This window comes from Dermochelys coriacea, chromosome 12 (assembly GCF_009764565.3).
Source record: "Dermochelys coriacea isolate rDerCor1 chromosome 12, rDerCor1.pri.v4, whole genome shotgun sequence".
NCBI lineage: Eukaryota > Metazoa > Chordata > Testudines > Dermochelyidae > Dermochelys > Dermochelys coriacea.
In genome coordinates, this window is record NC_050079.1 from 731,338 (window position 1) to 743,869 (window position 12,532).

Here is a 12,532-nt window from a genome sequence, read left to right on the forward strand (position 1 = left end):
CCGGAGCTGGGCGCAGAACCCAGGCGTCCGGCTCACAGGAAAGCGCACAGCTCTTAGGGCTGACGAGTCCCATCGGAAGTCCAGCCCTCCCAGACGTGCTGTATGGACGGGCGGCGCAACACATGCTAGGACGCATTGGTGCCAGCGGCCGCCCGGCGGAAAAGCCATTTCCGCATCCTGGTGTCGCCGGATGTTCCGTCCTCCTAGTGCCCCGTGACGCAGTGAGGGCCGGTTAATTTCTCTATGGCTCTCGCCTTCCAGCTCTACGGTGTCCCCAATCGCAAGAGGGCGCTCTAAGCGTCCCAATACGTGGCGCCGCGAGCACAGGCGGGCGCTCTAGCCGACCCCCGTGAGTCGGTAGCTCAGGCGCGAATCGCGGAGGGCGCTCTAGCCCGCGTTGCCAGGTCTCTCTGGTGCTGAGGGGCTACTTGGAACCGGCGGCGGCGGCGCCGCAGCATGTCGGACTCGGAGGAATATTCCTCCGCCGAAGACGAGGACTATGTGCCCTCAGGTGGAGCGGGGAGCCTCCGCGCACAGCGCCCCGGCTTTGGGGGGCTGCGCTGGTGGGGGAGGGGCATTGGGGGCTACGATGGCGGAGGGAGGGGTGGGGGTTGCGCTGGATGGGAGGGGCATTGGGGGCTACGATGGCAGAGGGAGGGGTGGGGGGCTGCGCTGGATGGGAGGGGCATTGGGGGCTACGATGGCAGAGGGGGGGTGGGGGGCTGCGCTGGATGGGAGGGGCATTGGGGGCTACGATGGCAGAGGGAGGGGTGGGGGGCTGCGCTGGATGGGAGGGGCATTGGGGGCTACGATGGCAGAGGGAGGGAGGGAGGGGTGGGGGGCTGCACTGGATGGGAGGGGCATTGGGGGCTACGATGGCAGAGGGAGGGAGGGAGGGAGGGGTGGGGGGCTGCACTGGATGGGAGGGGCATTGGGGGCTACGATGGCAGAGGGAGGGGTGTGGGCAGGCTGCACTAGGGCATTGGGGGCTGTGATGGCAGAAGGAGGAGGGGGGGGGCATTGGGAGGCTGTGGGGGCTGCGCTAGGGGCCCGAGGGCAGCTTTTGCTGGAGTAATAACAATAACTTATCTCTTATCCAGGCCTTCTCGTGGGTAGATCCCAGAGAGCTTTATAAAGGAGGCCAGTAGCTCATTGTGTTCAAGGAGCCGCATGAGCCCTGCCACAAACACAGGTCGGCCGGTGTGAGCTGTGTCTCCACTCAGTCAGCCAGCCTGTTTTAGGGTATGGCTGGCCACATGCCCCGAGAGCAGCCGTTCTCAAACCGTGGTCCAGAGCGCTTGCTAGTAACCCAGGAGGGCCAGATGGACTCCTGGCTGCTGAAAAGCGTGTCACTCTGTTGCTCTGTTCTGGGCCAGCCTCAGATTTTTTAGTCCTCCAGTTACTGCCTTCAGCACCTCTCTTTGTTGCTGGTCATAACTCTTCAGAGCAGCTGCAGAGTGAAATTGCTTGTTTCTAGTCAGTTTTCACTGTTGCCGAGGCCATTCTGAATAGCCTCTGTGAGTCAGTTTCATTCTGCAGTTGCCCAAGGAAGTTGTGAGCACCAGTAGAGGCAGTCTGGTCTGCAGACTCAGGCAGGTATCACTGCATCATTACACTTGGTTCACATCCGGAAGGATTTCTTGGCAACCATAGTGGCTAGAAACTTACTTTTTTAAAAGCAAAAGCTCAGATTGTGCAGAGTGAGGGTGTACACCAATAATGAGATCTGCAAACAGCATGCAGAGCATCACCAGCAACTCCAAGGTGAACTAGTCTCCATGTGCATCAGTATTTATATTGTGCTAGCGCTAAATAAGCTGATGTTTTAGGGATCATCCATACTGGTAAGATGTCTGTCGCCCCCTGCTCTGTAATTTGGAGATGCCTTGATGCAGTGCGGTATGGTTCAGATCCCTGACCACAAGCATATGGTCTCACCTTGGTCCTCACCAATCTCGTTACTTCTGGCAGGGTGACCCCAACAGCTTGGAGTCTCCCCAAATCCATCTTCCATGAGTTCTTAATTACCAGATACTCAGACCGTTCTCCTGTGTGGTTCATCAGTTCTGAAGGAGTGAAACCAACCCTCCAGTTATCAGTTCATTTTGGTGTATACGCTTCACACAGTTTGCACACCAGAACCTGCATGGGATAAAATTAAACTAAAAGTTTATAGAATCATAGAATATCAGGGTTGGAAGGGATCTCAGGAGGTATCTAGTCCAACCCCCTGCTCAAAGCAGGACCAATCCCCAACTAAATCGTCCCAGCCAGGGCTTTGTCAAGCTTGACCTTAAAAACCTCTAAGGAAGGAGATTCCACCGCCTCCCTAGGTAACCCACTCCAGTGCTTCACCACCCTCCTAGTGGAAAAAGTTTTTCCTAATATCCAACCTAAACCTCCCCCACTACAACTTCAGACCATTACTCTTTGTTCTGTCATCTGCTACTACTGAGAACAGTCTAGATCCATCGTCTTTGGAACTCCCTTTCAGGTAGTTGAAAGCAGCTATCAAATCCCCCCTCATTCTTCTCTTCTGCAGACTAAATAATCCCAGTTCCCTCAGCCTCTCCTCATAAGTCATCTGTTCCAGCCCCCTAATCATTTTTGTTGCTCTCCGCTGGACGCTTTCCAATTTTTTCACATCCTTCTTGTAGTGTGGGGCCCAAAACTGGACACAGTACTCCAGATGAAGCTTCACCAATGTTGAATAGAGAGGAACGATCACGTCCCTCAATCAGCTGATAATGCCCCTACTTATACAGCCCAAAATGCCTTTGGCCTTCTTGGCAACCAAGGGCACACTGTTGACTCATATCCAGCTTCTCGTCCACTGTAATCCCTAGGTCCTTTTCTGCAGAACTGCCGCCTAGCCACTCGGTCCCTAGTCTGTAACAGTGCATGGGATTCTTCCGTCCTAAGTGCAGGACTCTGTACTTGTCCTTGTTGAACCTCATCAGATTTCTTTTGGCCCAATCCTTTAATTTGTCTAGGTCCCTCTGTATCCTATCCCTACCCTCCAGCGTATCTACCGCTCCTCTCAGTCTAGTGTCATCTGCAGACTTGCTGAGGGTGCAATCCACACCATCCTCTAGATCATTAATGAAGATTTTGAACAAAATCGGCCCCAGGACTGACCCTAGGGGCACTCTGCTTGATACCAGCTGCCAACTAGACATGGAGCCATTGATCGCTACCCTTTCAGCCAGATTATCTATCCAGCTTTCTATCCACCTTATAGTCCATTCATCCAGCCCATACTTCTTTAACTTTCTGGCAAGAATACTGTGGGAGACTGTATCAAAAGCTTTGCTAAAGTTAAGGAATAACACGTCCACTTGCTTTCCCCTCATCCACAGAGCCAGTTATCTCCTCATAGAAGGCAATTAAGTTAGTCAGGCATGACTTGCCCTTGGTGAATCCATGCTGACTGTTCTTGATCACTTTCCTCTCCTCTAAGTGCTTCAGAATTGATTCCTTGAGGACCTGCTCCATGATTTTTTGCAGGGACTGAGGTGAGGCTGAGTGGCCTGTAGTTCCCCGGATCCTCCTCCTCCCCTTTTTTAAAGATGGGCCCTACATTAGCCTTTTTCCAGTCATCCGGGACCTCCCCCGGTAACCATGAGTTTTCAAACATAATAGGCAATGGCTCTGCAGTCACATCCGCCAACTCCTTTAGCATCCTCGGATGCAATGCCTCCGGCCCCATGGACTTGTGCTCGTCCAGCTTTTCTGAATAGTTCCGAACCACTTCTTCCTCCACAGAGGGCTGGTCACCTCCTCCCCATACTATGCTGCCCAGTTCAGTAGTCTGGGAGCTGACCTTGTTCGTGAAGACAGAGGCAAAAAAAGCATTGAGTACCTTAGCTTTTTCCACATCCTCTGTCACAAGGTTGCCTCCCCCATTCAGTAAGGGGCCCACACTTTCCCTGACCACCTTCTTGTTGCTAACATACCTGTAGAAACCTGTCTTGTTACTCTTAACATCCTTTGCTAGCTGCAACTCCAAGTGTGATTTGGCCTTCCTGATTTCACTCTTGCATGCCTGAGCAATATTTTTATACTCTTCCCTGGTCATTTGTCCCATCTTCCACTTCTTGTAAGCTTCTTTTTTGTGTTTAAGATCGGCAAGGATTTCACTGTTAAGCCAAGCTGGTCGTCTGCCATATTTACTCTTCTTTCTACACATCGGGATGGTTTGTTCCTGCAACCTCAATAAGGATTCTTTAAAATATAGCCAGCTCTCCTGGACTCCTTTCCCCCACATGTTATTCTCTCAGGGGATCCTGCCCGTTGGTTCCTTGAGGGAGTCAAAGTTTATTGAGTAGAAAACCTACAGACTCCAAGATGAACTAGTAAGGGAAAGCAAACATGCACAAGTTATAAAGAAAATAAACATATAGATGCAACCCTCAGGCTTTATACTTTTCTATTGGATAAAATCCCTTGTCTAATACAAGTTACCTATTGTCTTTTAATAGCTTTCTGGCGCTCCCACTAAGCTGTAGGGGGGATCTCGGGTTCATGGGTAGCTTCCCATTGAGAAGCTGTGCCTCAGTTTCTAGATGATCAGCCTCCCTTCCAAGCCTCTTTTTAAAAGGCTTTTTCCTTTGTTTAATTCTCCTGAGTCTGGTCTACACTACAGAGTTAGGTCAACAAAGGCAGTTTACATCAACCTGACTCTGGAAGTATCTACACTAAAATTTTACTCCCGCCGCTGTAACTGCCCCACACCACTGACTTAACTCCTCCACGAGTGATGTAGAGTCCAGGTTGCTGTAGTTAGGTCGACACAGTGTCAGTGTAGACACTGTTGCTTACATCGACTGTTACTGGCTTTCAGAAGCCATCCCACAATGCCCCACACTGTGACAGTACAATTGACATACACCACCGACACAATGAACAAAGTATAGGCACGCACCGCGGATGTAATTACTGCACCGGCTGTATGCCGATGTAAATTAGGTCAACTTAATTTTGTAGTGTAGACGTGCCCTTAGATTATGATTGACTCATGCTTATTCAGATTGGGAAATTCCCTCTTGGCATGATACCTGGGGATGTCTCATTGTCTTTCCATTAACTCAAATGGTCCATCATTGTCTTTTCCTGGGCTGGATAATGAATGGGTATTTGCAGGTGGTTTAATGTAAACAACTTGTTTGGGAGGTGCTCCTCCCTGCTTGACTGCTACACCACCTTGCTGTGATTTGCAGCTGAAGCTTATGAGTCCAGTTTTCTATATACATAAATATATAAATTCATCACTATGGTCTGTTTACGTATCTAATAATGACTATTAAGTTAGAACTTTTCAAACTCTCATAAGAGATCTTACTTGATGTATTTATATAATATGAAGATGAAGTATGCAACGTCAGTTTAATGGCTTATATTTTGGATTTAAACTTTCTGTTCTCCCCTTAGTGTGTCTGGACATAGATTATCACATAGGCCAACTCGGCTGAGGCCCAATTATGCTAGGTGCTGTGCAAACATAGTAAATGTCAGAGTCTAAATGACAAGTCCTAACAGGTGGTTAAGACAAACAAGTGGCATGAGCACTTCCCTCTGAAGCCTGACTTCTTAGGAAGCCTTTGAACACAGTATGCCTATAGCTTGTTTCACCAGCGTGCTTTCAGTGGGCAGGCCAAGGAGAAGGTTCCACTGGCAAGACTTGGATGTGCCATGTACTTTTGATTCTAATTTGGCAAATGGGTTGTTTGAAACCATTTTTTTCCTGTGACAAGAGCAGAATCGTCTTTGTTTTCTTTGTTTCTTGGGTGATTGTGGGTTCTGCCGCTGTGTGGTTCCAGGTGAGGAGTACAGTGAAGATGATGTGAGCGAGTTGGTCAAGGAAGATGAGGACGAGGAGAAACCGTACAAAGAAAAAGGCAAAAAAAGTTCCAAAGGCACTGTGTGCAGGTAAATGCCAAATCCATCCCACCTTAATGGGATCATAATTGGTCTGTCAGTGGCTTCATTGCTAAGCCACTGGGATCAGCTGCAATCACCCTCCCTCACTTCAGTTATGAAAATGCAGTATAGTTTAAGCTTTGCTCTTTGGTTAGTATTAAAGGTTACTTGCAAAGACAAGATTCTAAAAGAGCATTATCTCTGTTCTGCAGACAGATGTAGAGACAGAGATTAGATGATTCGCCCTAGGCCATGCTGTAAGCCAGTGTCAGAGCCAGGAATAGAGCCCAGTTCCTGACTTCCAGGTCCAGGCTCTTTCCTCTAGATCAGTGGCTCTCAACCTTTCCAGACTACTGTACCCCTTTCAAGATGCTGATTTATCTTCTGTACCCCAAGTTTCACCTCACTTAAAAACTACTTGCTTACAAAATCAGATGTAAAAATACAAAAGTGTCACAGGACACTATTACTGAAAAATTGCTGACTTCCTCATTTTTGTCATATAATTATAAAAGAAATCAGTTGGAATATAAATATTGTACTTACATTTTAGTGTATAGTATAGAGAGCTGTGTAAATAAGTCATTGTATGAAATTTTAGTTAGTACTGACTTCACTAGTGCTTTTTATGTAGCCTGCTGTAAAACTAGGCAAATCTCTAGATGAGTTGATATACTTCTGCATACTCCCAGGGGTACGCATGGTTGAGAACCACTGCTCTAGAACGTTAACTTCCTTACCCAAGTTTCCCAGCCTTTGTAGCATCAGCTTTTGCCATATAATGGAGCATTTAAAGAGATTCTCTGAATCTTGCCCTTCAACTTTCTGACCAGTGTGGGGTTCTGGCTCAGTGTCTCCCCTTGAAGGTAAATGGAAGCCTCATGGTTAGAATCCAGCAGTCTGTAAATACAGAATTGTTAAGTTGCTTCACCCATGCTCATGTTTCCACTGGTGAGGTTTTGCCCTAGCTCAGCATTTCTGTTGTCATCTGTTCCCAGGAAAAGGGAGAGAGGAGGCCTCTTGTTACTGCCAGGGGAAAGAGAGGAATCAAAGGATCAACAAAGTGACAGTGAGGAGGCCGACAGTCTAAGGCAGGTAAAAGGAAGCAGAGCGGAGGAGGAGGAGAAAAAGAAGAAAGAGGATGCTCTGTGGGCCAGTTTCCTCAGTGATGTGGGGCAGAAATCTAAAGCTCCGCCTGCTGCTCAGCTGACCAGTCCACAGACTAATAAGGTAATGGAGAAACCTGGCTGGGGCAGTTTTTAGTGTAAGGAGTGGGGGAAAAAGAAAAGGAGTACTTGTGGCACCTTAGAGACTAACAAATCCAGAGGGTTAAAATCTGCAGATGGTGATGAATAGTTGTAGTTAGTATTGAGTGTTGAGTTGAACAGCAAAACAATGGATTCCTCCTATCCTGAATGTGGCCTTGTAGGGCATGGGTGTCAGAAATGGGATTGAGCTCCTGTCACCAGGTACAAGGCCTATCTTCTCACTGGCTTTGGCATGGATGCTCCATCTAGCCTGTTGCACTGGCTAAGAGTGGTGAAGTCCTAGCTAAACCCTTCAGTATAGAGGTGGGATGGGACGGTCTGGTCCAGCATGGGAAGGAGGGGAACTGGAGCTGCCAGCTGCCAGTGGCTTGTCAGGTTCCTGTTAAATGTTGGGCAGGTTGACTCCCCCTACTGTGGGCTGCACATAGCTGCAAATGGCAAGTGTAATTTGCATGAATACCTCTAGTGCAGCACTGTTCCTCTTTGGTTATGTGTGCATTTCATAAAAGGAAGATTAGGAGGAGGGGAAGTATGGGGTGTAAATAGGGGCAGCTCTACCAATTTTACCTCCTCAAGCAGTTGACGCCAAATTGCCACTGCCGCCGAATTGCCGCTCCCCCTTCCTCCCCCCGGAAAAGTGTCCAAAAGCTGCTGTGGGTCACAGACTGCTGTCCCATTCTTAATGCCGCCCCAAGCACCTGCTTGGAAAGCTGATGCCTGGAGCTGGCCCTGGTTGTAAAACATATCAATATCCTTCACTTCCCCCTGCAATCTAGACTGTCCTGAAGATGCCGCATGTTTGGATTGTCCCTCTGGATGAAAGGGGATCTCATTTCTGTGACGGGTTTGATCACAGAAACCCCCTGGGGCTGCCACCTAATGTGCCAAGACTACTTCTGCCCCTGCTTTCCCTGTCAGTTTGGGACTCCAGCACCCTGTCTTGTTGAGCCAGAAACGCCAGTCTGCTCCAACACAGACCCAGGGTCTGAACCACGTGCCCCAAAGCTGCAGACTTAACTGAAAACAGCTTAAGAAATGTTCCTGTCTTTGACACTCAGATGCCCAACTCCCAATGGGGTCCAAACCTCAAATAAACCTGTTTTACCCTGTATAAAGCTTACACAGGGTAAACTCATACATTGTTTGCCCTCTATAACACTGATAGAGAGAGATGCACAGCTGTTTGCACCCCCCACCCCAGGTATTAATACATACTCTGGGTTAATTAATAAGTAAAAAGTGATTTTATTAAATACAGAAAGTAAGATTTAAGTGGTTCCAAGTAGTAACAGACAGAATAAAGTGAATTACCAAGCAAAATAAAACAGAACACACAAGTCTATGTCTAATACAGTAAGAACTCTGAATATAGATAAAAACCTCATCCTTAGAGGAATTCCAGTAAGCTTCCTTTTATAGACTATACTCCTTCTAGTCTGGGTCCAGCAATCACTCACACCCCTTGTAGTTACTGTCCTTTGTTCCAGTTTCTTTCAGGTATCCTTGGGGGTGGAGAGGCTATGCAAAGTTCAGCTCCAAAATGGAGTTTTGGAGTCACATGGGCAAGTTACCTGTCCATGCTTGACTCAGAACTTATAGGTGGCAGCCATGATTCACGTGCTTCCTTGAACGTCCTCAGGTAGACTTCTTATGTGGATAGGAGCCTTACAAGATTCATTGCCCTTTAGGTGTTTCTTGATTGGGTACCTAATTTGCACAGTCCTTTCTCAAGAAGGTGACCAAATAAATGCTCTACTAAGGCTGCTTAGAAATCAAGCCAGTATTCATAACGTCGAATACAAAAATGATACATGCATACAAATAGGATTAATAGATTCAGTAGATCATAACCTTTACATAGGTATGTTACAGGGCATATGTAGCATAAAACATATTCCAGTTAAGTCATGTGTATATATATTCATAAGCATATTTTCATGAGGCACCATCACAATCTCCCTACTGCCTTTGTTCAGAGTGGTGCTTTTTAACATAAACTGCTTGGTTGTGTAGTCTCTGACCCAGCTGTCCTTCTCTCCATGGCAGAAGTCCAACATTATAAAGTCCATTGATCTTGGATCCTTTGGTCAGGATATACTTTATTGTAAACATTTCAGCACAAGAACCTCAATGTGAAACTAATTAGAACTACTATTAACATAATGAAATTGACTAATCCAAGTGGTTTGGCAGTTACACCAGAGCTAGCTCCCCCTGGTGTTCAGCTGCTAAATTGCAATGCAAAAATCCTTAAAATACATTATTTTCCTAATGTCACTTTTTCATGTACTTGAAGACAAAAGGAATGAACAGGAGTCAGTGAGGGCACAGTTTGCCCCCAGAACCTTAAGTAGAGGTGGTGGTGAGTGAGAGGAAGGAACTCGGATTGACTCTCAGATCCCAGTGTGAGTGTACAGGGCTGGCAACTAGAAAAAACATTTGTAAACTTGAGCATATGTGCGCTGGAGTCATTGAGAGACACTAAACACTGATCCCCACAAGGCCATTTATACAAAGCCACCCTTCAGAATACAGCTGCATCTGAAGGCTCCAAAATGGCTTCAGTTGTATAATCCTTGGTTTTAATTTGCTCATAACTTTTAGAAAAAAATATCTCCAGTTGGGTTGAAATCTTCATGCTTGGCCTCTGCCCAAAGGTAAAATAGTGCCTGTTGAGCATTTGAGTCACTTACATTCAGGATTGTTTTAAAAATAAGATGGTGAAAAAAATACACTATTCTGATCGCTGCTTTTTTGCAGGCTCATTGCTAAAAAAATGGCTGGACTTTGAAAGTTCCACATGCAGTTAATTCTCAGTGTAGAGCCTGGGCTAGATTTGGGAAATCTTGGTTTAGGATTTCTTAAAGTCATGTTTGCTTTTAAATATATGGCACGTGTACAGTGGATAGAAAACAAGTGTTACAGGCGTGCTTGAAAAGTTTGCAGTTGTCATTTGTGTGCACCATTGTAAATTGCAGTTGTTCCTGACTAGGGGGACGTGCCTGACCAGAAGCTGACCCAGTACCTGGTAGCTAACAATCTGGAGACTTCTTTAAAACAAAATATAATAATTAGCTAAGGCAATTAAATGCAAAAACCAGTGTTTATATAAGGATGAGAAATCAGTCATCAGAAAATTCTCAAGAGCTCTACTGCAACAGAAACGTAACCATTTTGTATAGATGTATTTTCTCTGTTTTTCATGTTTAAAAGCAAACCTTGGTACATTGCTTTTAGTTGATGAAAGGTTATGGGACGGGTGAGTGTAATTTGGTAATAGAAAGCTTAATTTGGAATATCCAGATGCTTGCCTAATTTCTGAACTTTATACTGATGCTAATTTTTGCATTCAGTCCCATAAAGGGCAGCCCTGGGATTCTTTGGGCTTTTCTCTTGGGTGTGCAGAAGAGTTTGAGGTTCCAATCCTGGCCCTGCAATGAGGGTTAGAATCTAAGTGGCGAATTTAAATCTGGCAGCTGAGCCACTAATCTCCTTTGCCGTTATTGTGGGTGACTTGCTCTGGATAGTGACCAGTGGAGCCAGGATCTGACCTGTAAAGCCAGTGCCACCTGACTGATGGGGTGGTCCATAGGCCACTTGACATAATTAGGTGGTCTCACTGCAGGATTCAGTTTCTTTGATTTGTTATTGCTGTGTTTTTCAGACTACAGAGGAGAAGAGTTCGAGCAAACTCCAGGAAGAAGCAAAAGAGCCAGCGAAGCCAAAAGACATGGCAAAAGTGACAATCACCAAAGTGTTTGATTTTGCAGGTGAAGAGGTCAGGTGAGTTTGCCTTGAGCTCATATGTCCAAGTTATTGTACGTTGCCTTTGGAAAATGAATGGCTAGAACATCTGTCTTCCTGCTAAAATGTTGGTGGTGCAGAACAGTGTAATGCAAATTGTACTGCAGTCCACTGTGGCTCTAATTTCAGAGTAACAGCTGTGTTAGTCTGTATCCACAAAAAGGAGTACTTGTGGCACCTTAGAGACTAACAAATTTATTTGATCATAAGCTTTCGTGGGCTACAGCCCACTTCATCAGTTGCATAGAATGGAACATATAATAAGAAGATAGATATATCTATATCTATCTATATATCTATGTATATGTACATACAAAGAACATGAAAAGGTGGAGTAAGGCTAATTAATTAAGATGAGCTCTATCAGCCGAAGAAAAAAACTTTTGTAGTGATAATCAAGATGGCCAATTTAGACAGTTGACAAGAAGGTGTGAGGATACTTAACATGGGGAAATAGATTCATTATGTGTCATGACCCAGCTACTCCTAGTCTCTATTCAAACCCAAGTTAATGTTATCTAGTTTGCATATTAATTCAAGCTCAGCAGTTTCTTGTTGGAGTCTGTTTTTGAAGCTTTTCTGTTGCAAAATTGCCAACTTTAAGTCTGTTACTGAGTGTCCAGAAAGGTTGAAGTGTTCTCCTACCGGTTTTTGAATGTTATGATTCCTGATGTCAGATTTGTGTCCATTTATCTTTTTCGTAGAAACTGTCCAGTTTGGCCAATGTACATGGCAGAGGGGCATTGCTGGCACATGATGGCATATAGCATATTGGTAGATGTGCAGGTGAACAAGCCCCTGATGGCGTGGCTAATGTGATTAGGTCCTATGATGGTGTCACTTGAATAAATATGTGGACAGAATTGGCATCGGGCTTTGTTGCAAGGATAGGTTACTGTTTTTGTTGTGTGATTGCTGGTGAGTATTTGCTTCAGGTTGGGGGGCTGTCTGTAAGCGAGGACTGCTCTGTCTCCCAAGATCTGTGAGAGTGAGGGATCAGGTGACACATTAAGTCTTGTTAAAGACAAGACACAGGGGTAGTAGCACCTTGCTGCTAGCCAACCCCCTTATAAAGCTGACAGACTTGGGGCTGGACTAGTGGGTTGTTTTACACTGGGTGTGCTTTGATGAGCTGGTTCTCTTCAAAGCCTTCCATGAGCCAAGGTCTGACTATCTCTTGGACTGTGTCTCCTTTCACATCTCTGTGAGAGTGCTGGGATCAGCAAGTAGGCTGCAGTTGAGGGAGCTTAGGACAAAGTTCATAGAATCATAGAACTGGAAGGGGCCTCAAGAGATCTTCTAGTCCAATCACCTGCACTCATGGCAGCGTTAAGTATTATCTAGACCATCCCTGACAAGTGATTGTCTAACCTGCTCTTAAAAATTTTCAATAATGAAGATTCCACAACCTCCCTCATCAGTTTATTCCAGTGCTTAACTACCCTGATAATTAGGAAGTTTTTCCTAATGTCCAACCTAAACTGCCCTGGTGCTGCAAATTAAGCTCATTGCTTGTTGTCCTGTCCTCAGAGGTTAACGAG

General features: G+C 45.9%; 1 protein-coding gene across 6 annotated transcripts in view; it reads left to right on the top strand.

The window, feature by feature from the left end:
• Positions 1-298: 298 nt before the first annotated feature.
• Positions 299-12,532, top strand: part of CFDP1 (craniofacial development protein 1) — a 121,195-nt gene continuing 108,961 nt past the window's right edge. For 2 of the 6 annotated variants that reach the window (XM_038368948.2, XM_038368950.2), the window contains exons 1-4: positions 301-511; positions 5,820-5,928; positions 6,918-7,149; positions 10,852-10,970. In XM_038368948.2, coding sequence (XP_038224876.1) covers positions 457-511; positions 5,820-5,928; positions 6,918-7,149; positions 10,852-10,970 — 515 coding nt within the window. In that variant the 5' untranslated portion in view covers positions 301-456. Of the gene's footprint in view, positions 564-5,819; positions 5,929-6,917; positions 7,150-10,851; positions 10,971-12,532 lie in introns of all 6 variants that reach the window. The other 4 variants (XM_043495356.1, XM_043495358.1, XM_043495360.1 and 1 more) reach the window with 4 other exon arrangements.